The following is a 27,529-nucleotide window of genomic DNA, read 5'->3' as shown; positions in this document are numbered from 1 at the left end:
TCACGCATTATACCGTTGGTTTGGACACGGCTTCGCAAGCGGTCGATCGGCAGTCATTTTTCATTCATAAATTTATTATTCGTACCACTCGTCGAGGAGGAGGAGACGCATCACACACATCACACACAATATTCTACGTGTAAACTGCTCAATCCTCATCAATTTAGTAAACGCAGAAGTGCGTGAGATCGTGTATCGTACGGATGCTTGTTTTTCGTGGAATGCTCTTGTGAATGTGCATCAGAACACTGTTACAGTAACTGTAATTTTTTGTACATCAAGAGTGGACATTGGGGAAAGTGGAAACTTTAAAGATTTGCAGTGGCATATAAGCGAAGGGGTGTGGATTCCGACAGCTAAGTAATTACAGCCGATTGACCTGGTCCCTAATTTGGAAGCGCTTCGACAATGTCGTCACCATTCCGGTATACGCACGCAATAACCTGCAGGTATGGGATTAGCATGCAAGAGTAATTTATAGTACTACATGTATGGCTTGTGGATTTGGCTAAGAGCTCGTATGGAATGATGTCACCATTCTTCGCTGCCGATGATGCTTGACCATTAGGCCATCTCTATGCCATCGGTGGCCTTGTACGATTTAGGGTGTGGAATTGAAAAATCGATGACCGGTGGCGGTGGTACATTCCAACATCATAATGCCCTTGGTTCAAATTATGTGGGATCTTGCCTCGCACTTGCTCTCGTTTATGAGGACGTATACACTAAATTGAACGTTTCTTCAATTACAGAATTCCCCTATCGTTGCGCACCCGAGGCGAGATCGATCTGGAAGAAGCAAAGCTGCAGCATGAAGCGTACGTGAGGTAAGCATAAAACAAGAACACAAAATATGACCCAGCACCCGCGCCTTCAGTTAGCGTTGCTGATGAACGGTAATTGAGATCGTAATCACTCACACTCAACATTGTTAGGTTTTACGATTGGAACGTGGTTGGTGACGAACTGAATTATGTTTTCAACTTTTAGATTGTTACGCGACTTGGGATTGGATGTGTTGGAGCTACCGCCGGATGAGAACCTGCCGGAGTGCCCGTTCATTGAAGATTGCGCCGTGGTATGTAATGGCATTGCTTTGATCTGTCGGCCCGGGGATCCCAACCGATTGAAAGAGGTAATGGAAATTCGTTAATTCATGAGGCATATACGGTAGGGTGTCCCGAATGTTATATAGGGAAAGTGTACCAGTTATGGCCATAGTGGTTCCCTATTTGGCCATATGTACAATTTCGATAGTTTTCTCATTTTTAATCTTTTCGAATGTTTTAACATCGAGTTATATCGTATATCTAACTGCTGAAATACACAAAACTTTTTGAAATGTGGAATTATTCAAATTAACACGTATGGCGAAATAGGGAACCACTATGGCCATAACTGGTACACTTACCCTATTGTCGAATATTTGGGGGCTTAATCTCCAAATGTCTCATTGAGCCTTTAAAAATCATATTTTCTTGATTACCATCAAACAACCATTTTCTTGTTCATGTAGCTTCGTGACATTTAACATATTTTTGCGCGGGTCCCTCACGGTTCGAACTATCCGGAAAAAGTATATTTGTTCAAACATTTTGCATGCTGATCTTGTAAATAAACGAAAAGCATGATTTTTTAGTATAATCCTAATCATATATTTTGGGACATTCCAACATACATGTGATAGCTTATCTATTTCAACAATTGAATACTCCCTTTATTTTAGGTCGACGCTGTGCGCTCGGTACTCCGAAAGGAACTGGATCTTCCATTGGCGGAAATAGCCGATCAAAATGCACGCCTAGATGGAGGCGACGTTCTCTTTACTGGGCGGGAATTTTTCGTCGGTCTCAGCAAGTGGACCAACGAAGCAGGAGCTCGTGCGGTGGCCTCAGCCTTTCCAGAGTATCCCTGTGTGCCGATCAAGGTAGGCAAACTCCCAATTCCGAAGCCTACTTCCAAACCGTAGTTCCTCATTTGTGTAAATATGTTCGAAACAGTAACTCACTGTACATGAACTCCATTCGCTATCTCTCTAGACTAGAACTCATCTAGATAGAAGTGTAGAATTAGCGTTCCAATTTCTGAATATTAACTCAACCACTTTAAAGTGTGCATTCACTGTTCTTAATTTTCCTTCTTTCTTTCCTCTACCTTATTAAAAACTCCACACCGTCTTGGATCCACACCAAACACTTAACCGTTCCCACAATTTTCGGTTTCCATGTCTCGTTATCTACACTGTTTTACTTCCGTTGGCTGCGCGCTGATTGTAATTGTAATCACTATTTCTTCCGATTGTCCTGCGCTGCGTGTGTGTTTGTTTGCAATGCCCATTCGAACACTGCCTGCCCGCCCTGTAGGTAGAGGACGTTAATTTCGATGCAAGTCCGATCACGTTGGAATTAGTCAATGGAGTGATTCAGGTGTTGAACATATACTGTTGGATAGGCACACTACTTGTTTGTTTCGTTCGTTTGTTTGGTGCTGCGATGCGCGTTCGGCTAATACTAGCGATTAAATATTGAGGGAAGGAGTAGACTCGCAAGGGTTCCTTTCGTCGCCTGGTGCTTCAGTTTTGGTCTTATCGCTAGTACCTATCTGTCGGTGAGATTTCAATGAATAAAACCAAATAATATCTAGCGACAGGGCTGAAACAAGAGTCATACAACTAATCGCTCCTTTGCTTGTTATGTTAATGAATGATGTGAATTGAATGGCCATTGCACATTGAATGCGCTTGGAGATCTTAAGTGTGATTGTTTAGTCTATGATAAGAATGTCTTATATCTATTATCATTTTTGAGAGGTCGTTTGGCTTATCAGAGAGTAATATCATTTTAATATATTTATTTCGCTTTGAAATTGTGCTTCTTTTATTAATATACAATTGTCGATCGTCACACGTTTTTTTTTGTTCTTTATTAAGGTGATTTTTAGCGCATACGGCTAGTTCATCACCATTTGTCAGAAAAGCGCCAGAAAGGCTGCTTTTAATAAGGAGTTTTACAGGCTTTCAAGCAGCATATCAAAATACAAATAAACTATCACAAAATTTGAAAAACACGTTTTCGGTGAGATAAAATTAGTCGCCAGCAACAGGTTCAAACTAAACATAATTGTTTCACACTAAACCGGGAATGGAGGGGAGGCAAGAACAAGGTAGAGCTCTCCCGGAGGAAGGTCGAAACCCTCCACCGGCAGAGATACCCCGACTGCGGGAAAAAGTAGAGGTAAGGTTATATTTGGGAGTATAGTCCTGAATCTTTCAAGAAACAGATGACAGTGTTGAGTGTAGTCGTATCGTTTCATAGGTTTTCCCGAATGCTCCCCGTTAGTCCATGGTTTCTACGATGAAATTCGTACTGAGGGCAGACGCATAGGAAATGTTCCACCTTGTTGTGTGTATTGCAAGTGGTGCAAATTCTGTGGAAAGGCAAGCCTTCCATGTTGTGCGATAAACGGGTGTATCCAGTCCGCAGTCGGGAGATGATCCGCTGTTCTTTTAATGAAATAACATCGGTCCATGGTTGGGTATCTTGTTTGATCTTGCGTAGATGACAAGTGCTCTGCTGGGACCATTCGGTTGCCCACTGCGCGTTGACGGACTTGGTTATCCATCTTTTGATGTCCTGAAGAGGAACCTTGTTTGTATACCTTGTTGACGCGTATCCTGCACCAGCGAGGCGATCAGCAGCTGTGTTTCCAGGTACACCACAATGTCCAGGGATCCACGCAAAGGTGGTGTCAGGTGGGGCAAACCGTAAAATACCTTGAAGCCATGGATGGGCGGGGAACTCGGACTGAAGAGCTGATACTACACTAGCTGAGTCAGTAAGTATTAGGATGGGTTGTTCAGCAGGAGTAGTAGCCGCGATAAAAACGGCTGCGGCTTCGGCGGAAAAGATGGAACATAGTGGGGCGAGACTAAGGCTTCTCGAAACGTCAGGTCCATAGATGCCGATTCCCACGCCACGGTTCGATAGGGAGCCATCAGTGTATCTGTGGAGGTGGTTTGGGTAGTTATTACGGAGCCATTCAATGACAGACGCTCGAAGTGTGATGGAGTTGTCACCGGCACGAAAACGGTCCTTGATTGTACTATCGATTTTTGGTTTTCCTGACTGCCAACTCTTGTCTCCGTACCAATGAATCTTGGCCACTGGAGGGAGATCCACGTTGGCTACCGTACGAAGGATTCTGCACCCCTCGGAGAGGAGGAAGATCCTTTCATTTCCGGAGGTTTTCTCGGCGAAAGCAGCGGCCTTCTTGCAGATAGTTGCGGATATAACATGGCGGAAAGGAAGTATACCAGCTTCAGTACATGCGGCGTCCGCCGGAGTACACGGTAACTGTCCCGAGATGATGCGAACGTAGGTATTGTACACTGGTGCGAGGGTTTGGAGCAGCCTTCCAGTAGCGATACACGTTAATTCCAGACCGTAGACTAGACGGCTGTCGATTATTGCGTGAGCAACTCGAAAACGTATGGCCCGATTGTTAGATCGATGTGGACGAGAGATTGTACGCACTAGGTTTAACCGAGTACGACAATTTGTTCTCACAGACTCAAAATGTTGTTTGAATGTAAGCCCTCTATCGATTATGATTCCAAGGGTTTTGACGGTCTTTTTCAGCGGAATGGGTTGACCTTGAATGGTGATGGGGGAACCGGTAATTCGATGTCCAGTGTTGCAAATATGACAGCGAATGCTTTTGGGTGCCGACAGAGTAAACCCCACCGACGAGGTCCATTTGACGACGGCGTTGACTGCAGCTTGAGCTTTTATTCTGGTACGAACGGGTGTGCGGCCTGAAATTACCAGCAAGATATCATCCGCGTATACGAAAATGTAAATCCCACTTGGGAGATTTCGGAAAACACCATTCATCGCCACAAGAAAAAGGGTGACTGCAATAACGGATCCTTGGGGTACCCCGGTCTCTTCGGCGAAAAGCTTGGATGTGTTGTCACCAATCAGTACACGGAAAGTGCGATTGGATAAAAAGTTTTTGATGAAGTGGATAACGTGCCCGGACATCCCCCATTCCACTAGCTGTTTGAGTACCAGAGGAGTCCAGGTGCGGTTGAAGGCTTTGGAAAGGTCCAAGGAGATCAGCTCAGTGTGCAGCCCTTCGGAATGTGCGTTATGAAGGATGTCACCCAGAGAAGCAAAGTAGCTGTTAGTCCCGTATCCAGCCCTAAAGGCGTGTTGTCGGCGGTCAAGATGGCCTGCAGCCTCCAGTTGTTGTTTGAGCCGTCTATTGACCATTCGTTCCATAATCTTAGAGAGACAGCTAGTGAGCGCAATCGGCCGGAAGCTTGATGGTCCACGAGTTGGATTGTTGGCTTTGGGTATAGGGACGACGAGGCTTTCTTGCCATTCGGCTGGAAAAGTGTCCGACAGCCAAATTTGGTTGAGAATTTCCAGGAGTTTGATTTTTCCGGGGAACGGCAGATTTTTTAGCAGCGGATATCCAATGCCATCAGATCCAGCTGATTTGCCTTTACTGCGGCCAAGAGCGAATTTTAATTCTTGGAGTGAGAAGGGTTCGTTGATGGCTGCACCTCTTAAATCGTATGGAACGGGAAAATTAAGAACAGAGTCTGTCGAGGGATTGTAACGACGCTTAAAGAGGTCGTCGTAGCTATCAATAGCCGAGAGACTTGAGAAATATTGCCCAAGGGTATCGGCGACTGCAACGGGATCGGTGACTAATTTATCCGGCAATTGTATTGATAATGGAGCTAAGTTTCTTTTGCCACTCAGTGCGTTTACCCGGTTCCAAAGTTCCGCGGAAGTTTGTGAGGCGTTCATACCTTCCAGAAACTCTTCCCAACTAGTGCGTTTAGCGTTCCTGATAGTTTGTCTGCACTGGATGTGCAACATTCGATAGCGATTAAGCATGTTTTCTTTCTCAGGGTGGCCTTGTGGCAGCCGCTTTGCAGCACGAAGCGCTTTTCTTCTAGCCTTCACAGCTTTTGCGTGTCATCCGTCCACCACCGAAGCGCTTTTCGTCCGGGCTTGTTACTCGATCTGGGTACTGCAGCCTCAGCTGCTTTGTGGATGAGTTCGTTAAAGTCCGGGATACTGGTGGGATCGGTAGCCCGAAGTGCTTCACGAACAGAAGCATTATATATCTCCCTGTCAGCACGTTCATACAACCATCTAGGACGACGAGTAGTGATCGGAGAGCTAGCAGCTATGGTGATCTGTATCGGATGATGATCACTTCCGTGAAGATCAGTAATGGTGTGCCACTGGAGCTTAGGCAGAGTTGAGCGACTAACTGCGGTGACGTCGATGGCGCTAGAGTAGTGACCGTTGTAGAAAGTGTCGGAGCCATCGTTGAGTACTACTAAGTCGTGTTCTTCGAAAAGATCGAGGAGAGTAGTCCCTCTACGGTCTGCACGATTTCCTCCCCAAGCAGGGTGATGTGCGTTCATATCCCCCAGGCATATCACGGGCCCGTGAGCGGCTTCTAACAGGCTTTTGACTTGTTCGTGGAGATTCGGGAGCGCCCCACATGGAAAATATACGTTTATTACGGATATGTTCAGCGGATTTTGCAGTCGAACACCCACGGCAGGGACATCGCTTCTGAGATGTAGGAATTCAAATGGGATGGTACGTAGGACCCCAATGGCGACTGAGTGTCGAAAATTGTTTCCTTTTTTGATTGTCCATTCGTATTGACCTCGCAGGGTCCGATTTAATTGCTCTGCAGTGACTTTGTTAACTTCTTGGAGGGCCAGACACCAGGGCGGACTGGTCTGCGTGAGAAGTTCGAGGTCACCCAAGTTGTTTAGGAAACCATTGATGTTCCATTGAAGGATGAAGTTGGTGGGCCTTGGAAGAGACGGTGTGGGAAAATTGGTGTTGCCGGTGAAAGAAGAAGACACGTTACTCTGTGTACAAAAACGGTTGGCCTCACTGGTTTGCGTACTAGAAGCTGGGTGACTTGATGAATGAGCCGAACAAGACAGAGCCAGACCAGTGGCAGGTGGAGTTCGTCCACCCACCAAGGGCAAGGATGTCCCGACGGTAGGAAAACAGGTGTTTATTTCGTCCGTACTTGTACTATGCTCGGGTAAAGTTGGCTGATGGTTCTTGACTCCCACGCTGTCCTTCGGGGGACAGGGGTTGCCCCCTTTGTGCGTCCCGAGATCTAACGGCATAACGGTCTTGATTCCCTCGACGTCCTGAGGGGAATAGGTGGTCTCACCCTTGTCCGTCCCTCCTTCAGCTTCCCCCCGGCGCTGAGGGTTGTCCGCCAATACCGGTGTGGGAAGAACGTCCGCATTGTCGGTGCCCCAGCTACCAGGGGCTATCGCTGGATCTTCGTCCGTCGAGTGTCGGAGTCGACCCGGCTGTTCCGATTGGGTCTGGGCTTTCGGTCTGCCGGCGCCCCGACTGCTCGAGGCGCTGTTTTTGTTCAGATTTTCTTCATCTAACTTACTGTTCGAGTGCAGGAGTCGACCCGAAGGTTCCGGTAGGCGTTTGGCTTCCGGTCCAACGGCGCCCCGACTACTCGAGGTAGAGTCTAGACAATTGTCTTCGTTGATTGGTTGTGGAGTCATGTTGAGGGTGGAGGGTGTTTCGCCTGGTTGATGGTGTTTTGATGGGAAGGCTATTTAGAGTTTTTGCTAACGTTTTTCCGAGTAAGAGAGGACTGCCTTTGTACCTTCGACGCGTTCACGCTGTCCTGCAGCTTATCGGGAGAATTTGCTTTACTGTAAGGTCGTTTAGGAGTGAGAGGATGGCTTTTTGTAAGGCTTGACGTCTCCTTCTTGCGGATCATGGGAGAAACAGGGGGTCTTGGTGTTCCCATGTGTTTGGAAGAGCTCGGAATGTTGTCGAGAGGATGAGAATCGTCGCTATAAATGTCTAGCGGATCATCATTAGGCTGTTGTTTCTCGGGTGTGAGGGTTTTGGAAAGAGCGCTTTCGATTGGGGTTGCAAACTCGATAACAGAATCTTCTTGCGTGAGCGCGTTGTGTGCAATACTGGTAGACGTATTAATGGAGCTTTTTAAGTGTTGTACTTCTTTTTGCATTTCTATGTTGGCTGCTATCAAATTCTTAATAACTCGATTAAACATCGCTTCTTGTTTATCTAACATTGCTTGGAAGCTGGAGGGGATACAATCGACTGCTGGGGGATTTCCGTCCAGGTTTGAAGTTGATGTATTTTGGCCATTAAGAGCGCTCTCAAGCTGTTCAATGCGTCGGTCGCGCGTTTTTACCATCTCCATAAGCTCGTCGATCTTCTGATTGAGGTTTAGAAAGTCACTGCTAGTTCCTGTTGCTGTTATTTTTGCGTACGTTTTTGGATCATTTGACTCCTCGTAGATACGCCTAGCTTCGGGGTAGGGCACATCTTGATCGATTTTGATACGCTGGATGTCGTTTTCTTTTCTATAAGCAGGACAGGACCGCTCTCTGATTGCGTGCTGGGTAGTATCACATTTACTGCAGTATTTCGCTTCGGTGCAGGGCTTATCGGCGATAAAAGGGTGATCTCCAGAGCATGTACCACAGATTCCCTTTTCAATTTTACAGCGTGACTTCGTATGCCCGAAAGCCCAGCAGTTAAAACACTGCATGGGCGACGGGTAATAGGGACGTGTTCTACAGCGAATGTAGCCGAAGTCTAAAAACTCCGGTCTGTTGGTTCCCCTCAAAGAGATAATAAGGGTCGATGTGTTGATCCGAGTTTCACCGGATTTTCGGGTGATTCGCCTCACTTCCTTTACTCCTTGGTCTTTAAGTTCCTCTGCGATTTTTTGCTCTGATTCATCGATCACATCACGACAACTGACCACACAACGCGTTGTGTTCAGTGCAGGGTGCTCGATAATCTCAATGGGAGTACCGTCAGAGAGTTTGGTCATCATTAGCAGCTTTTCGAAGTGGCGGACATTCCTCACCTTTAGCGCGTAGCTGTTTCCGTTGGCCTCAGGATAGGCTCCTTCAATGTTTGCACCAAGATGAGCTTGTATAGACTTTCGAATCATGAAAAGGTGCGTGTGGCAGAACATTTTTATTCACGCCTTGAAGTCGGAGGACGTGTAGATCTCCGTACATCCCATCTCTGTCCATGAAGGCTGGCAGTGTAGCTCGTGAAAAGCTACCAGCGACTCGTCTTGAGATCGCACCATCCAGTTGGGGAGCCTCCCCCCAAGGTGGGGGACCCCCCGGCCCCGTTACCATAAAGGCAATTCACTAATTGTTCACTAAATAAACTGCTGTAACAATTTCGCAATAGCAGTTTCACTGTTCACTCGGTTTCTTCTCAGCTCTTCTGCCACTAAAGCTTTCTTCAAAAACGCGTCTGTGGTACGATGTCAGGAAAGGTTGCAAACGCCCTCGCGTTTAAACCTCCCCTTTGGGGAGGGATCGTAATAGTCTCACAAAATCACTCCCACGACCCGGATTACTACCTCACAATTGCACTGTGAGCAGAGAGATGGATTTGTTCGCCACCAATAATCTTTCACGTGTTGAAATTTGGCAGCACCACTATCTTCGAAAGCGAGAAAATCGCCACAGATTAAAAACCACACTACCCCCTTGCCCAGAAGTTGCTTTGGGACAAAGGGGCTTGGAATAAAACTGAATGTCTATCGCTTGTTCAACCGCGCGAAAACGAACAAATGGTATAGAAAAAAACAGGAACACAGCCGCGATTGATTACGGTTATTCCGTATGTACGAAGAGACGAATATAACAACGGAAAACAAAGTAAAAACAATTTAAAACTGTTTGTTGATCGACCGGTTTTGGTTAATAAAAGGATAAACAACTTCACAGTTGGAGATAGCGATCAACGCATCTACATTCAACCATAGCAAGTTGCAAACTGAGATCGTCACACGTTTTACTGAGGTGGTAACTACGTTTACTGAGGTGGTAACTACGTTTACTACGTTTTACTGAGGTGGTAACTACGTTTGTAAGGAGTTATCAAGCTGGCCTGGTGGATAACAGACGAATCTATGACAGAAAGTCTACGGAACAGAATATCGAAAGACCAAAGCTCGAAGAAAAAAGGAGGGGACAAAAGGTCGCACATCTTTGTGAGGGAAGGAAAAATTTCCCACTAAGCAAAACATTTTCGACTTCTCGTCCTTTCATTTTTTTTATTACGACCTTTTGCCATTTTGACCTTTTGTCCATAAACCCAATGCACATACGTTACTACTGATCGTGAAAAGCTATGGAAGTTCATAAACGGAAACGAGAAGCTTACAGGACTAATACAGGCTAGGGTAAAAAATGTATTTTAGACAGAGCGTTATGCGTATATAAATTTGGACATTTCTTTTTGATTTTGCCGTAAATTCTGTCGGTTTAGGGACCTAATGTCGAAAGACGAAACGTAAAAAGGGACAAAACGTCAAAAGCAGTTTGGCACATAGTGAGTTATTTATTTTTTTTTTGGAAAATAATCATCCTTTCGACGTTTGGTCCTATCGACGTTTCGTTAACCAACCATTACTGTCCCAATCACTTTGAATACCCTATGATGTATGGTGTACAGTGTTGAAAGAACTGTGACAATCGAAGGCGTTAAATACGAGATTGTTGATGAGCTTGTGCACCTAGGATTTGTGTTGACGTCGTTGACGTAAGCAAAATAATTTTGCTTTGAATTCGTTTATTTAAGGAAAATATTTTGAATTTTAGTTTAGTTGAAATGACAATAACGGTTTGACGTTTTTCTCTTTTTAAGTAAAATTATACAGTCGACTCTCCACATCTCGATATCTCACCCTATGTCGATGATTTCTGAAGTCCCTTCATCTTCGTACAATTTCTCTCTCCTTATCTCGATATCCTCCTTATCTCGATATCTCCGTATCTCGATGTATTCCTGTTAATTTTTCGTTTCCAATTTTCTCTCTGTATGTCGATATGATCAATATCGAAGGTTACTAGTCTCAATTTTTGGAGTTCAAAACGAATTAGAAACGTGCAATGCAATGACGTCTGATTGTTTATTATTTTCTTGGTGATGGAGTGTTTTTCAACCTAGTATTTATTAAAAATTTGTTCTTTGTCTCGAGCTCTCCCTATCTCGATGGTTCCTTCGATATCGAGATGTGGAGAAGCGACTGTAGTTTGAAATTGTTAAATAAAATTTGTGAAATAAAATAACTATCTTGTAAGTGTTTGGTTTGTTGATTGATAGTGTTGAGAAGATTTTGTAGTTTTTTTGGTCCGTAAAAATGTATGACAGGTAATGTTTGTATTAGTTATGCAGGTTTCCCAGACAGACCCACTAGACATACAAGTAGGGCAGTAGTATGTCGAATGACCTTAACCACACAGGCTACCACCCACTCAGCTTCTAAAACCCACCACCAGATGTCCTGGAGCATAACATTCGGGCGGCCATGAGGGGGGGGGGCGGGGGCGAAATTTTTGATAAGACCCGAATGAAAGGGCAATGACCGGCCAAGCAGGTCAAGAACCTGGAAGGCAAAATTTAAACCACAGATCGTTCACTTACCCGGAGTCTGCTGAAGAAGCAAGTTGAAAAACGAATTCCAAAATTTAAAGTCAGAAGTTAAGAAGTTTGAGAGGAAGAAGTGAATGAGAAGTGGAAGTCAGGTAACTGCTGAGAACCACTTAATTTCTATTACTGTGGTTTAATATCGCATCTAATCCCATACCAGGATCCCGCCGTTTTTTGGTATAGAAACCACTATATTTCTATTACCGCCCTACGACGTCCTATTCCGGGTCTATTCCGGGCCTATTCCGGGTACTTTCCGGCATCGGTATTAGCAGAAGACCGATCCGTCACCAAATCGGTAGCCTAGGACGCGTAGGAGGGTCCCAGTAGACTGCAGCCGAAGTCCCCCCAAGCCAACCCGAGGAGAGCGTGTCCAGACGTGGCCGAAACATACTTGTTTGGAAGGAGAACGCCGGCGGCCGATACCAGGCGGAGAGGAAGGAGTGGACAGGTGGTAGCTGTGCGAAGAAGCGGCCCCGATGTGAAAGGTCAGATTAGTACATAAGAAAGTGGGAGGAAAGTGTAGAAAAGAAGTGGATAGAGAGAAGGTTGTAGCCCAAATAGAACTGTTAGAGTGAAGACAATAAAGTAGGAGTTTTAAACAGTGAAGTGCTGTGGGTTTTCCTAAATTTCGAGTGCGAAGATTTCCTGTCCGCGATAAATTACGGTAAGCGTGCCGACCCTGAGGCAGTTGAGTCGGGGAGTCTCGAAGACGCTCCCGATTGGCTGACCGATACTTACAATCTGTAAATATCGACGGAAAGTATCTTGGACTTTGAATTCTCATTTTGACTTGCCTCATGTAGACGTGCAATAGGAACTGTATGTAATTGATTTGTTTCTAGCAGGCATTACAATCTCATCTGAACGAAGAGATCATCTTGGTATGGTAAAAAGATATTATCTTCAATCCAAGAACGCATTGAAGTGATTCTATCTTTCCATCTTGATGAGCTTGACAGATACCGTTTTGACTCATATTCCGAACACTTAAGGCCAACAGTGACTTCAAATGCATCTGATTGGTATAAATTAGCTGATATTTGTGTAATTTTTAATTTTTTCGCAAAGTCTAACTGTTAGCTGTTGGGTGTACCAATAATAACGTTGATTTTATTAGTTTTAATATTGTTTTTACTTAAAAGTATAGAACAACATTTTGATTCAAATGCCGAACACGGTGTTCATTCTGTCTCATATTCCGAACACCTTGATTCAAATTCCGAACAGCACGAATGAGTCGTATTCAAATGCATAATTTGGCAAATAAATTAATCTGAGCTTGTTCTACTGGTCTCAAACTAGAGAATCATCACTACTCCTGCGGTATAAATTGTATTGGAGACGCTAAAATTGAATTGAAATTGATTGCCATTTTCTTGTTATTTGGTGACATATTTCAGCGAAACATTTCAACCAAATTGCCATACAAAAACCGAGTGTTCGGAATATGAGTCTGTTCGGAATTTGAGACAAAACGGTATTTGGTGCTATGATGAAATGTCTGTTTTAAAAGTAGAAGCATTAACCTAAGAATGCTAATGTCGCTGCTGTTCGTGTTAGCAACATCTAGTTTGCCAAGAACTGACAGCATGAGTACCGGGCCTCAAAGTGTCAGATTAATTTTTAGAACCAAAACAGCATCATGGTATAGAACAAACAATGAAAAACCATAATTTAAGTTAATAAAAATTAAAATCAGTTTTGTGACAACTACGCCATTAGCGTTCTACTACTAATAATTCTATTGTTTTAAAACTAATTGCTGGTGCTCAATAACGTAATTTGTGATTAGTAATTCTGAAGTGATAATCTTTATCTTGGAAACAGTGGTCAGTGGACTAGAGAGATATTTTCCGTTTGATAAAAGTAGTTTACGGAACAAGTTGCGGAATAATGATGTTTACAGCACGAGTCGTAAATTTATCCTACGAGGCTTGTCGAGTAGGATAATTACGACGAGTGCTGTAAAAGTCGAGTTCTGCAACGAGTTACGTACAACATTTTTTGCAATTTCGTAGAAGGAGTGGATTCACCATTATTTTACAATTTCTGAAACTCTCGCTTCTCAGTACTCCCATGTATACCTACCTAAATTATCGCGAATTTTCTTATAATCCATGAGGTTTTAATGGCTAAGCACAGTGCGCTGTAGTGTGGAACCGGTATGCTACATAGTGGAATTTGGGGCAAGTGTGCCATCTTAAGCAAATTGTTCTCTAACTTTGCCTAAAGCTTGTAAAATCCACACATTTAGCTTGATGATGTTAGTTTCACATCTTTTCATAACCACTGTGCCATTTAAAAAGAAAATAATTTCAAAAAGTATTATTCCCCGGGGATGAACCAGCCTCGGGCTGAATTTCCCCTTAATAAAGACAATCAATCAATCAAAAAGTATTAGAGTTGGAGCTTCTCAAATATCATCCAAAATAACCTATTTTTCGACACTATGGGGCAAGACGGCCACCGAATGAACATCCCATGTAATTCTACTTGTAATGAAATTTTGTTTATTTCCTAATAATATTACTTACAAAGCAGACGCTAATCGATAGTTTAAAAAATAATTTTAAGTTTACCGTAATAAGGGGATGCTTTATATCAAGGTTCAAAACATGTAACTCCCTATTACTCGATTCGAATAACTAAAATGGTTATTTTTGTCTCCATTCAATACAATACCCTATATTGCGGCGAATATGTATAATATTAAACTAGATCAGCACTAAATAACGGTAAAATAATGATGTAAATATGAAAAACGGTACTTAATAAGCCGAAAAACATGTTATTATTGAATATTTTGAGAAAAAATAACTTGGGGGGGCAAAAATGTCAGTTATTCCCCTACTATACTCCAGAAACTACTAGTGGTGCTTCATTTTGGTTAATTATTATGACTTGGATGATGATGTTTACATTTTTTATAAATTTTACTCCAACATTTTTTTTTTTACCAAATAGGTGGCACACTTGCCCCAATAAGTATACATTTCAACTAAACTGGATTTCGTATGTTAAACTATTTGTATTTGTTTCGTTCAAATGCCACAATAACTTACAAATTTTAATAGTTTCACGATGTACAGTACGCTAGAAAAATCGAATAATAATTTACCTTTCACCATGCTATTTAGAAACAACGAAATCTTATAACAATCCACTCAAATTTGTTTGCCTTTGCCCAAGTCGATGTAAATACGTGAAAAATAGAGCAATTTTCATCATATTTTGATCATTGTATTGTGAACTATAAGGGAACATATTGTTAAGCTCAAAGAGAAAATATATATTGTAGTTTTTACAAAAAGCAGGGGTGGCACACTTGCCCCAAAGTCCGCTAGCGCATCATGCCCGTCTTAGTCATGGAACATGGATTTGGAGGGAAACAGATTTTCGAATGCCGTACAGGGAACAGCAACAAACTTCTCATTTCAAATATATAATACATACAAAATGCGTTTTTTTTTCTGCGAATACAATAGTATTTTTTTATTTAGTTTTTTGTCCATTGGACTAATTTATTGTCAGTGGAGCACTGCTGACAACCTTCTCTACATGAATAACTAATTTGAATAAAAGTGGTTTCCAGTAAATATAAACTTGTGATCAACCATAAAACATATTGTTGTTTGAAATATTCCGGCGACTACCTATTGTCCTCGAATGCTTGATGTTGATATCGATCTGTGAGAAAATTCGTATTAGAGATTCCCAATACGCGGCTAGATTCACTAGTACGTTTTACGCAAAAGGGGATTTTTTTTATTTCCGTACGGGTTTGGGCCGAAAGGTCACAGATTTTCATGAAGCTTAAAATAATAAAATAAAATTAAAAAAAAAAAATTGAGAAAAATTTTCCCGGAAAACTCAGTTGGAAATTTTTTGTTTTCCCCTGACACTACTTACTTTGAAAAATCATAACTCAAGAACGAAGCAGAAATGAAAATGAAAGCAAATTTTCTGAGGAATAAAAAAAAATATTAACTGGAAAAAGTTTTCCACAAAATTTTTCACCGTTGAGAAAATTCGTAAAGAAAAGCCGGAAAAACTATGCTCCAACTCGTGGAAAATTTTCAAAAAAATATTTTTAGAAGATAATTTTATAAGCTTTAATCGCTGAAATTTTTGAAATGTACTTTTTTTTCGTTTTTGAGTTATGGCCAATTTTGTCAAAAATGTGCAAATGTGCCATTTTGAGCCTTTTCTTTGAAAAATCATAAATCAAGAAAGAAGCATCGTAGAAACAAAGTTTTTTTTTATGAAAATGAAAGCAAATTTTCTCGGGAATAAAAAAAAAATATTAACTGGAAACAGTTTTCCACAAAATTTTTCACCGTTGAGAAAATTCGTAAAAAAACCGGAAAAACTATGTTCCAATTATTGGAAAACTTTCAAAAATATATTTTTGAGAAGGTAATTTCATAAGCTTTAATCACTGAAATTTTTGAAATGTATTTGTTTTTTCGTTTTTGAGTTATGGCCAATTTTGTGGAAAATGACCATATAAGCCTTTTCTTTGAAAACCCATATTTCAATCGAAGCATCAGGAAAAACAAAGATTTTTTATCAAAGCAATTGCAAATTTTCTAAAACATCTGAAAAAAAGATATGGAATTGGTTTTAATGAAGTATAAGTCGGAATGGATGATATTTTTCATAAAAATTACACCGCTAAGAAAAACTGAAAAAAACTGTTTCTGCCTCAATTTTTCATTATATTGAAAAGAGATTCTTTCTTTTCTATGGAACAAATAAGATTATTATTATTTTTTTTTTGATTTTATTTATTTAATTATTCAGTATATAACTTACATTTTCATCTTAATACTATCTATTTTTTCAACCGGGAAGATTGTCTGTGGTTGCTAACACCAGAAGGTTTTCGTTTCTTTGTATTATTAAGAACAAAGCATGCTTTATTTTCTTGGTTTTCATGTGCATCTGAGAATTAACTAGCAAAAATGCTTCGTTCGTCTTTTGGTATAAATGAATGATATTTTTTTGTTCCAGGAATTGGAACAAGGTTAGAAATTCTTTCCTGAAGAAATTTTCCAGCCTTTGAATAGTCATTTTCAGTTGCATAGATAAATTCCCAATCTTTTTTAAATTGGTCTTTCACCTTTTGCGACACAGCCCAGTCGAAAAATTGTTTGGCGTTATTAATTTCTGCTGACTTTCTAATACTAGCATCTCTAGCCATTCGCTTAACGTTGCCACCGATACATCACAAGGACCTTTTCCATGTAAGGTTGGGAAAAAGTGTCATTTTGCTTTAATTTTAAAATCATTTTCATGGTTGCATACATTTTTGAAATTTGACATTAAGCGCCACCTTCCCGTCCGTTACCAAAGTCAGAAATTTGGGACTAACCTCTAACTCTTAGACAAGATTGACGCATCCTCCAATAATCGACAGCTGTCCTGGCCACGTCCTTGCGAAAGCTGGGGAATGGGAAAGGATGATTGATTGAACACCTACTTAAGAAAATTGCAGAGAACTCTACGACCTTTCATAGGTGTTACGGGATGTTGTGGACTGTTGATGGAAAGGGTAGTGTCATAGGATACGTTCGGTAGACATTCTGGCCGACATATGGTTAATATTTACGCATTGTAATCATGCGCACCAAATTCCTTTTTCGAAACTTCTCTGAAATCCGTCGCTCTTCAAATAATGAAGCACCGCTCGGAAAATCGACATTTAAACTTCATTTTTTGAATTAACACGCTCAATACACGCCGGAGATATTGTAGGTTCGGTCAATCGTTAGAAAATGCATTTCACCGAAGTTGGATTTTTCTTGGAATCCATGCAAGATACCCTACATCAGAAGTAGGGCGCATTCGAGCGCATCCAGATGCGAATCGAATACACTACTTCCGAAGTTAGGTATTTCCCATAGGTTGTGAGAAAAATCTAACTTCGGCGAGGAATCATTTCTAACTTTTTACCGCACCGACAATAAAAAAACGAGGCGCGTGAAACGAATTCAATTGTTGAAGCCATCACAAAGCACTTTCGAGCAAAACGCAAGCAAATCGAATAAAATTAAAAAAAACCCTTATCACTTTGAAAAGTATATTTCCACAGAACATTTGCACGTGGGATAGCATCATCCGCCGAATCTGGGGAAAACCAGCCGAATTGAGCGCGGTAAACGTGACACAAAATTCAAAACGCAGCCGCCCGCGCGCGCCGCTTGCTGCGATCTCTCATATCGTATATTGGATGAATAGTCAAAAAATAATTCTGCTCGAAATTTCATTGCTACCGTCGATGGGGGTGACAATGGGTCTAGGGGGTGAGATTGGGTCAAAACGGAAAAATATGTTTTGTGAAATATATCAGCTAATAACGTTCATATTACTAAAATAAATAATTAATTGTTAGGGAACATATTATTACACATAATTCATAACAATATACATTTTTAGAAATAGTAGTGTTTGTGTACTACATCAATAAACTTGCATATTGAAACTAGATAAAATTTACAACATTAAATTTCTCCTATACAAAGTATCACGCATGTACTCTAGCCTCTATCGTTGTATTAGTAGAATGTTGAAAGTCTTTTCATTACACATCACAGGTATTTTCCGGAATCTGTTTGATTTTCCCACAAAAAAAACATTTTTTCGGTACGATGTCTAAAACATTGAAAATGGGGGTGAGATTGGGTCAAGCAAGAACGATAGTAAATGAAATTCCAAGTCCACTTTTTTATCATTTAACGGTGCCGGGTGTTCTCTTTTTTTCATTAAGATGTGTTTATTCTTTCTAAATACAGCATCTCTGAAACATCAAACAAGTCTACTTGAGTATTCCGTGCATTGAATAACAATACAACGTATTTTGACAACTTCTCAAACCAGCAACTGTGTTTCGTGCGCAGCAACATCGTAAATTTTTATCAAAAGGGTGTTTTTTTTCGAAATTTGATTATTTATCAGTGTTTTCATATTATAGAAACATCTTACGTAAGTACAAATGAGTTGGATTGCTGAAATACTGGAATTATGACGTCAACTTCTGCCTGAAATTTATTAATCGTGGAATGTCGCACCGAAATTCAACTATTTGCGAAGGTTCAAAATAATCACTGTTTCAGTACACCTTTGGGGAAACTGGATGGGCTTTATAGCAATGCGGATGAGACTTTGAAGACAATTTGAGGGAAAAACCAAGAAAATTTATGTAAACTTGACGATAAATGTTGGGTTTACATATTTTTTCTCATAGCTCTTCAATTTTCAGTATAATCTTTCTTTTAAGTGGGTTTATCATACTTGTGAAACATCTTAGATATCTTTTTGTCTTGTTTGCATCGTTTTTTGTTAATATTTTTCAGTTGTGAATGGTTTTGAAATCATATTAAAAAAAAAAGTTATTTCAATTACAGTGACCCAATGTCACCCCCTCTATGGGGTGAGATTGGGTCATTTTTCATTCACTTGTGGTGCCGCTGTGAATAAATATTTGTCTTTAATTTTTTGAACAGTTGTTAATGTACCATCAAAGTACATACACACCAAATTTGAAGTTTATTCGAGTTAAATTGCGATAGTTATTCAAAAAATAAATCGCACATATCCCTTTTTGACCCATTGTCACCCCCAACGACGGTACTACATTACGAGGCCCATGCATAATCTCAATGTGACTGTTATGCGGTTACAATTACCAATGTGACAAAACAACTTGGTATTTTTTTCGAATTTTCTAGAACAAAATTTCAAATTTTAGTAAGTTGGTTGGAAGTATGCGTCAAGTGTTAACCCTCCACGGTATTAACTCGAAATTGTTAAAAATGTCGAATGTGACTGATATGCAGTTATGGGCAGCAAAGTGCTCTGAGAATGTTGGATATATCGGTAAGTTCAGCAACAGAACGAAACACACCACTACCAAATATCGTTTTTTAAGGGTCATCAAAGCATCCAGCGCGGTTCGTTTCGTTTACTGTTCGACTGAAGACATGGTGCTTAGCAACGCTGTATGCATGCAATCTACATCATTAAAGTATCCCTTAGTTAAAAAAGTAAAATAAAATCAGTCTTAAATAAAACCTAGTACATTACAGACGTTTTCACTTAAATTTCCGAACCTAGAATGAAAAAATAGCATTGGAAAACAATGGAACAAAATGAAACAATATGTGATCGTAAGCCCAAAAGAGTATCGTTCAGATGGAAGTTATTTAGTTTATTGCCATTTGTGGCTTTCCATGATATATTGAGACAAAATTAACTATTAATAAAAGTTGTTAAAAAAACTGTTTTGAGGGTTATTTTATACAAAATGTTCTGTTACTATTGAACAAACATTTGTACAAAGTTGGTGTCTGGAGAGAAAGTTTTCCAATTATTTTTATCTACAACTTTGCCGAAGACTGCTACTCGATATGAACAAATATAGAAAAAAATATTTTCACACAGCACTGTAATGTGGATAGATTCCAAATGTGTTCATATCAAAATAAAGCAAATGGGATATCCTTCAACTCTTCAGAACACGGGAAAAAATTCTGTGGTAAAAATGACTATTCTAGCTGACTACGCCCATTCTTGAAACTGCCATGCAATTTCAGACCAATTTACTATGTTTACGGTACATCCCACCACATTACTGGTATATTTGACAGCAATAATTTACAACAATCTGATTTCGACTACAGACATGGTAAAATCAAGCGCCTTTCTGGTCTGCTGAAAATTGCCGGTGCGAGCGCTTAAGTTAACCCCCTAATATGGTAGTTTTTACCGCACAATTTTTTTGCGTGAAGACACCACTCTTCTAAAATCACGTTTAGACTTTGAAAACTATAAAAAAAACGCATATTTTTTCGGGCTCTGAACCAGTGTGCATCTGTTCAGCGTTTTCAATGTGCAGAATTCTATGACAAAAGGTCGAAAGATAAAAGGTCGAAGAGAAAAAAATGAAGATCAAAAAAGAAGAGACAAAACAAGGAAAAATTTCCCACCAGGTAAAACATTCTTGGCTTGTTGTTCTTTCGAATTTTTGTCTTGCGACGTTTTGTCCATAAACTCAATGCGCACATGACACTACTGATCATGAAAAGCCATAGGATTTTTGTTGACGTCTGATAACAACTGCAGCAGGGTATTTCGAAGACTGATTGTTGCGGACATTTTTTAACGATAAACCATTAGGATTTTAGTTTTTTATGTACAATTTGAATGCATTTTTAACAATACTTCTGACATAACTTGATTTTTAATACATATACATTTTTGAGTGTTTTTTTGCAAGTTCAAAAGTAATGACGTCGAAGCTGAACAAAGAACTTTTTTGGACAAAATTTGGACTTAATTCAACAAATCGATGAACTACCTTCAAGGTTTTCAGAAAACTTGTAATTTTTGAAAAGATAAAATAGTTAGTTCTGTAAGCCCTTCGTCATAGGCAGTGCGCTTCGGAAGCCCAAGCAAACGGTTTCTTTGTTTTCAACCGAGTTTGGTTCGCGATATGCAAGCGCGAAAAAAGTATAGCGAACCGTTTCTGTTGAGGGTGCTGGTGACGAAATTAAAAATGATTGGCAACTGCTCTATCAACGAGGACTATTAATTGGTGAGCTCGTTTTATGCTTCTATTTCAAACGAGTTATATATGTAAACACACTCGGTCTTAGTAACAATGGATGTCACACTAACATTCCTTCCCTTTCCCGATGACTGTAAGGAAGTGGCTGGTGACGTTATTGACTCTGTAATGTATGGAATTCTCGAAATTGTAAACTAACGATGGTAAGCTACTCCAAAGCTCCGTCTATTGTTTCCTTGTGCAATTTTGATTGTCCTTGTAAATCACGGAGTAGCTACTACGAATTGTTTGGTCATCTATGCTCATGCTCAATAATTCGAATCTACCGTCATAAACTCGTTAAATGTTACTCCGAATGTTTTTAGTTTTTAACTCGCGAAAAAAAACTAATAATAATATAAGTTACTGCTAAAGTGTTTTGAAATTTTCATTTCATTTAGTTCATAAATAACAATTTTTTTGCATTTCAAGGTTGACCATTTGAAAAAGTTGCAAATGTTTTGTGCAAAACTGAACATCATGTAGTTGAGAAGAATGATTCTTCATATCCTGGAAAGTCTATGAATTTTACCATAATGAATCTTCGAGCTATTTAGTAAAATAATTAAGAATACATAAAAAAAAAACAAAATTTACCAGTTAAAAAAAATAAATAAAAAGAAATCCAGGAAAGTATCAGAAATCAAACTCAAATACTTTTGGCATGGCTTTGCTTCATAGCTGCAGACAGTATAGTGGTATACCACAGCCTGAGCGGTTCCATTTGAATTCGAATGTCGGTTTACTTTTGTATTTTTTGATTTGGATGAAATTTTGCACATGCTTTCTTTATGCCCAAAAATGCCTTTTTGCATCATCGGCTCGCCATTTTGACTCTAGCCTTACTTTTGAGAAGGGCCTAAGAAAAAAAATCCTTAATAATTTTCAAAAAAATATAACTTAGAAACGGTTTGTCCGATCAGTTTAGTGCCTTCCGCAAATTTTTAGGTTATTGTTGGGACTATCTGGAAAAAATATACACTGTAAATAAAAATGTGTATATTTTTATATATCGAAAATAAAAATCGTATTTTTGATTTTTTTTATTTTTTTTATGTTAAAGTAGACAAAAAATGAAGTCTTTTGCACAGTGGGTCAAGATGGAGAAATCATGGACAAAAAAGTTATGATTTTTTGAAAATGGTCATAATAAACTTTTTAAATATTTTTCAACTCGATTTTATGAAAGTACGCAAAATTTACAACAAAAAAGGTATACGGAAAAATCAGGCTAACTTTTACCGTTTTAAAGATACAGCGATTTTAATACAAAATTATGATATAATTTTCAATTTTCGGTCATTATAATGTAACTTAGAAACGGTTTGTCCGATCAGTTTGGTGTCTTCCGCAAAGTTTTAGGTTATTGTTGGGACTATCTGGAAAAAAATATACACTGTAAAAAAAATGTTGTAATTTTTTATATATCGAAAATAAAGCTTAAAAATCAATTTTCTCAAAAATCGTATCGTAAAACTTTGCGGAAGACTCCAAACTACCATAATTTTGTATCTTTAAAATGGTAACAGTTAGCCTGATTTTTTCGTATACCTTTTTTATTGTAAATTTTGCGTACTTTCATAAAATCGAGTTTAAAAATATTTAAAAAGTTTATTATGACCATTTTCAAAAATTCACTTATATTCAAAAAATCATAACTTTTTTGTCCATGATTTCTCCATCTTGACCCACTGTGCAGAAGACTTCATTTTTTGTCTACTTTAACAAATAAAAAAAAATCAAAAATACGATTTTTGAGAAAATTGATTTTTAAGCTTTATTTTCGATATATAAAAATATACAAAAAAATTTTTACAGTGTATATTTTTTTCCAGATAGTCCCAACAATAGCCTAAAACTTTGCGGAAGGCACCAAACTGATCGGACAAACCGTTTCTAAGTTATAATTTTTTGAAAACTATTAAGGATTTTTTTCATAGGCCCTTCTCAAAAGTAAGGCTAGAGTCAAAATGGCGAGCCGATGATGCAAAAAGGCATTTTTGGGCATAAAGAAAACATGTGCAAAATTTCATCCAAATCAAAAAATATAAAAATGAAATTTGGGAAAAAAGTCGTCATTTTCTGTGGAACCGCTCAGCCTGACTAAGCTATCGTGGACCACAATGTTAAAAAAGAGCTTCACTAATACACATTTATCGTTCCATCTGCTCCAATAAATAACTTTAGAACTTACCTGTTTGTTTTCCCCACTAAAATCACAAACTAAAGCTTTAGAATTTTAATAAACATAACACTGCGGAATACGTTTTTGTCTCAAGCATCAAAATACCGCTATTCACTCAATTAAGGGTTGCTGAATCCATTGTCGTTTTCACTGTTAAAAATGCAACAGTTAACTATTTCAGCCAACTTGCATGCAAGTTTGCCAGCTTGTATGGCAATTTATTTGATTTATTTGTCACAGAATTCAAACTTCATGTGTAAAATGATACATATCGACAAAGTTCATAGTACTTTCGATAGTAAAAATTTTTTTTTGTGATTTAGAAAAGTATTATATTTTGCCATATAAGAGAAACAAAGAATTTTGAGACCGTAATCAGTGTGAACATGGTCAATCAGTTAGGTTTTTAGTGATCAGTAGTGTCTTGTGTTGGTGTAAGAATGATTTTCAAGTTATAATGCGTTTGCGGTGGTTTGGATGGTACTATGCCACCCGGATCCGAAGCATATTTCACAGTGTTTAATGCTCTAAGAAAAATTGTGTATCACGAATGATGTTTGTCTCGTTGTTTTCCGAGAAATAGTTGCTCAGTAATACCGTTTGAACTTGTGGTTTAGTGATGACCGAGTGTCTGTATACTACGTGGAAAGGTGAAGAAAGTCTTCGAATTGTTGGGTAGACAGCGTCGTAGGCATCTTGGATAAATTTGGTGAGATTGTTCCGATCTTTATTGTTACCTAAATAAACTGAATACGTGCCAGTTCCAAAGAGCATATCTTTGGATTTGGAAGTGTGTTTGTATTATCATTATCCATTTGATAACGGTAATGCACACGTGCGGGGCATATTGACAGTGAAAGTGACTTCTGAATGGACGTGTCTCTCCAGCCATTCTGAAATGGGTCACTGGATCTGCAATAGTGCTATCACCTTTTAACTCCTGGACTAAAGCTTTCTGCAAGAGCATCAAAAAGCATTGCAGGAAGGTTTCTTCCATAATATCACTGCCGGACAGTGGGTGTTAGTTGGATTACACACACACATAAGAGAAACAAAGAATTTTGTATGGAGACTGAAAGCATGTTGGAAAAATCGATTTAATCTAAATTTCAACGTATAATTTCAACTAAATTATATCTAAATTGAAAGTTCAAGTCCTATTTTGCATGCTTGGAAGATTAGATCACTAAGAAGTTTGATAAATCATACCTTAAATCTCATGTCAACATCAATAAAACCAGTGTTTTGTACAACTTTGGCGACCTGTAGCTAAAAATTGTGACGTGCTGGAACATTTCTGAGAACGACATCATATTTAGCGACCCAAAATTTACTAGAGACACATAATTTGATCCTTGAGACACGCAAAAATGTAATTTTTGTTACGCTGTGTTATCTAAAATATCAATTAAATTATATAGCATGAAGTAAGAAAAGCACGCAGTCATTCAACCATGTTCAAATACTTTCTAGTTATCTGTTGATACTTATATTTGTCATCATCTTTTTGTATTTCTTACCATCTGTCAAATACGCGATTCTTATGCTATATCACTATTTTCATCTCTTTTTATGCAATTCTTTCTATTGTTGATGATGCTCGTCAATTAATATTGTTGTGCACTAGTAGTGATTATAAAGTTATTCAGCTTGATTCCGAGTTACTATGTTATTGAACCCATAGACGTTCAACGCCTTAAGCGCGACTGGCACACCATTGTACTAACTCTCTTCTTATCTTCATACCTTCCCAACTCGAATCACAGGTGACGGAACACCACCACCTCAAGTACTACGTTTCGATGGCCGGCAACGACGTGCTGTGCGTCAGCCGGAGCAAAGAATCCCAGGAGATACTGAAACGGATCGAGCGGGAAGCTACCTACACCTACAGCACCCTAACGCTGCAGGAGGAACAGGCCGCCAACGTTCTGTTCGTCAACGGAACGTTGATTCATCGTTTGAGCGAGGAAATTCCCCAATCGGCGGCGGTAGGTTTCCTAGAGGTGTGACTTCGTGTAAAAACAAATTAAAGTCATTATTATTTCACAGATCCTTTCGCAAAAACTGGACATTCCCCGACAGACAGTGCCAATGTCGGAGCTGGGAAAATTCTCGAACGGCCTTACGGCATGCTGCATCCTGGTGAAACGTTCCCGGCACATCAAGAGTCTGTAGGGTGGAAGACGTGGGAGGAAATGAACCATTTTTTCTTGTTTTTTGTTTATACCTTATATTTGCATGTAAGTATTTACCAGAAAAGTATATTTAACTATTTATTGTTTAACCTATTTTCTACAAATGTGCTAAATTACGTGCTTTGTTACTAGCTCTGATAAGCTTATGGTAAATTCTCATTGTTGATTAAGGATTGTAGATTCCATTTTCTTATTGCATTAGGCAAAATTTCGTTTTTCTTAAACTTAGTGTAGGATGAAGTTAACATTTTTAAAAGCTTTTGCTAAGTAAAGATATTCAAAACTTTCCATGACTTCGGTAAGCGTACTGTTTTTTCCTGTATCATTGGGCATTATGGGGCAATCTATTGCGCACGTGTCTTCGTATAGATTTAGTTCAGGTCTGTCGAACTACGAGTTGCATAAAACCAAGAACAACAATAGATAAACGAATGTTACAAATTGGTTGTGACTACAAATAACAGAAAAACATTTCCGTTAGTGGTAAGTTCGAACCAATCGAAGGAAGATATAAAGCCAAGTAAAATGTGAAAAATATAGTTAGAACCGTACATTGAAATAAATATAGCTTAATATAACGACCAGTGCTCAAAAGTTTCAATATATAACATATAGTAACAGAATATCTTCCGATCAGTAAACGAGAACATTCTAAAACTTCCGTATTTTTGAGATAGTAAGCTTAGTAAAAACTCCAAATTTCACAGTATGACATTGTTTGTCTTATTTACTATTTAAAACGCACTTTAGTTCAAGCTTAGCAAATTATTCCATTTTGGTTCGACTGTTTGTCTGTAAGTGCTGTTTTTCGAATCTCCAAAACCAAGTTGACAGTCGTCGTCTATAATAGGTTAATTATCCAAACTAGAGTTAATATTTCGCAACAAACTGATAGTTTACATACATAACTTCTACAACATAATGAACTAAAAAGGGGGAAACAATCTCATTAATGCTACCTGTCATTCGAGTTACATTGATATATCAAATCAACTATTTAGGGATCATAAGCAATTCCAATAGAATTCGCGCAAACTGCGTCGTAATTAAAAAGTAGTCAAAATAAAGAGGAATTTTTATGCTTTCGAAAGAGTCTTCTGTATGTTTTTGAGATGGACTGAAAGAAAAATTATTTATTGTTTACTATAAATGTCCTCCTAGGAATAGAAATAATAACGTTTAGTTGTACCACGGTCAGTCAATCAAGCTCAAACTCAAGCAAAGCAAATTCTGGTTGAATTTTGGCAGAATTCTGAAAAATATTAAAGGATCCCATAGAAAAACCGCAGAACTGATTCCTGAACAAGTCAATGCGACACATTTTGCCCAAACTATGTTAAAAGTCAAAGCAGAAAACAAGATATAGTACTCCGAGGAATGCCCAGGAAGAGGAAATTATCGTAAAACTGATGGATCATTGTTTGTTGTTGAAAAATTCTGGATTTTCATAATAATTACTACATTACATGACACATTACTGACAGAATTCAAAGTTTTTAAGGAATTCCAAAAATAATCCATTAACTAATTTTAGGTGCTATTCCTGGGAGAGTTCGAAAGAGAATGCATAAAAACAAGTTATTGAAAAATATGTAGACGAGTTCCTGTAGGTACAATTAGTGCTATTTTAGACGAAACCTTACAGGATTGCCTAGACAAATGTCTAGAGGTTCATTTAGGGTTTTTTTTTGTGAAATTTTTGGACGAATTTCATTCGGGTAATGGTAGAATAAGCGTATAACTTCTGAAAGTATTTTTAGAGGGGTTTCTAAAGGGAAAAAAATAAAAAAAACTGGAACTGTGAACTCTTTGAAGAAAATCTAATTACTTCCTGGAAAACTGGAAACCGTTGATTTCCATGCAGGAGATTCTTTTCTCTCCACGATGAACAGAAGGACGTGGTCTGCGCCGTTATCAATCGAGAAATATTGAGGGTAGTGTGATTGTACATTGAGGATGATACAAAACTGAAGTCCAAGCTCCATCCGAGTGGTTCTCTGTGCAATATCACCAT

At 39.0% G+C, this 27,529-nt stretch overlaps 1 protein-coding gene across 1 annotated transcript; it reads left to right on the top strand.

Moving 5' to 3' along the window:
* LOC5576204 (N(G),N(G)-dimethylarginine dimethylaminohydrolase 1) lies at nucleotides 1-26,605 on the top strand. Its single transcript, XM_001662491.2, has 6 exons — nucleotides 1-449; nucleotides 753-827; nucleotides 991-1,135; nucleotides 1,727-1,927; nucleotides 25,084-25,308; nucleotides 25,370-26,605. Exons 1-6 carry the CDS (start codon nucleotides 409-411, stop codon nucleotides 25,493-25,495), a joined length of 813 nt encoding a protein of 270 aa, XP_001662541.1. The 5' UTR covers nucleotides 1-408; the 3' UTR covers nucleotides 25,496-26,605.
* Nucleotides 26,606-27,529: the final 924 nt, after the last annotated feature.

The sequence above is a fragment of the Aedes aegypti genome, chromosome 1, assembly GCF_002204515.2.
Source record: "Aedes aegypti strain LVP_AGWG chromosome 1, AaegL5.0 Primary Assembly, whole genome shotgun sequence".
Taxonomy (NCBI): domain Eukaryota; kingdom Metazoa; phylum Arthropoda; class Insecta; order Diptera; family Culicidae; genus Aedes; species Aedes aegypti.
This window is presented reverse-complemented; position numbering and strand designations above follow the sequence as displayed.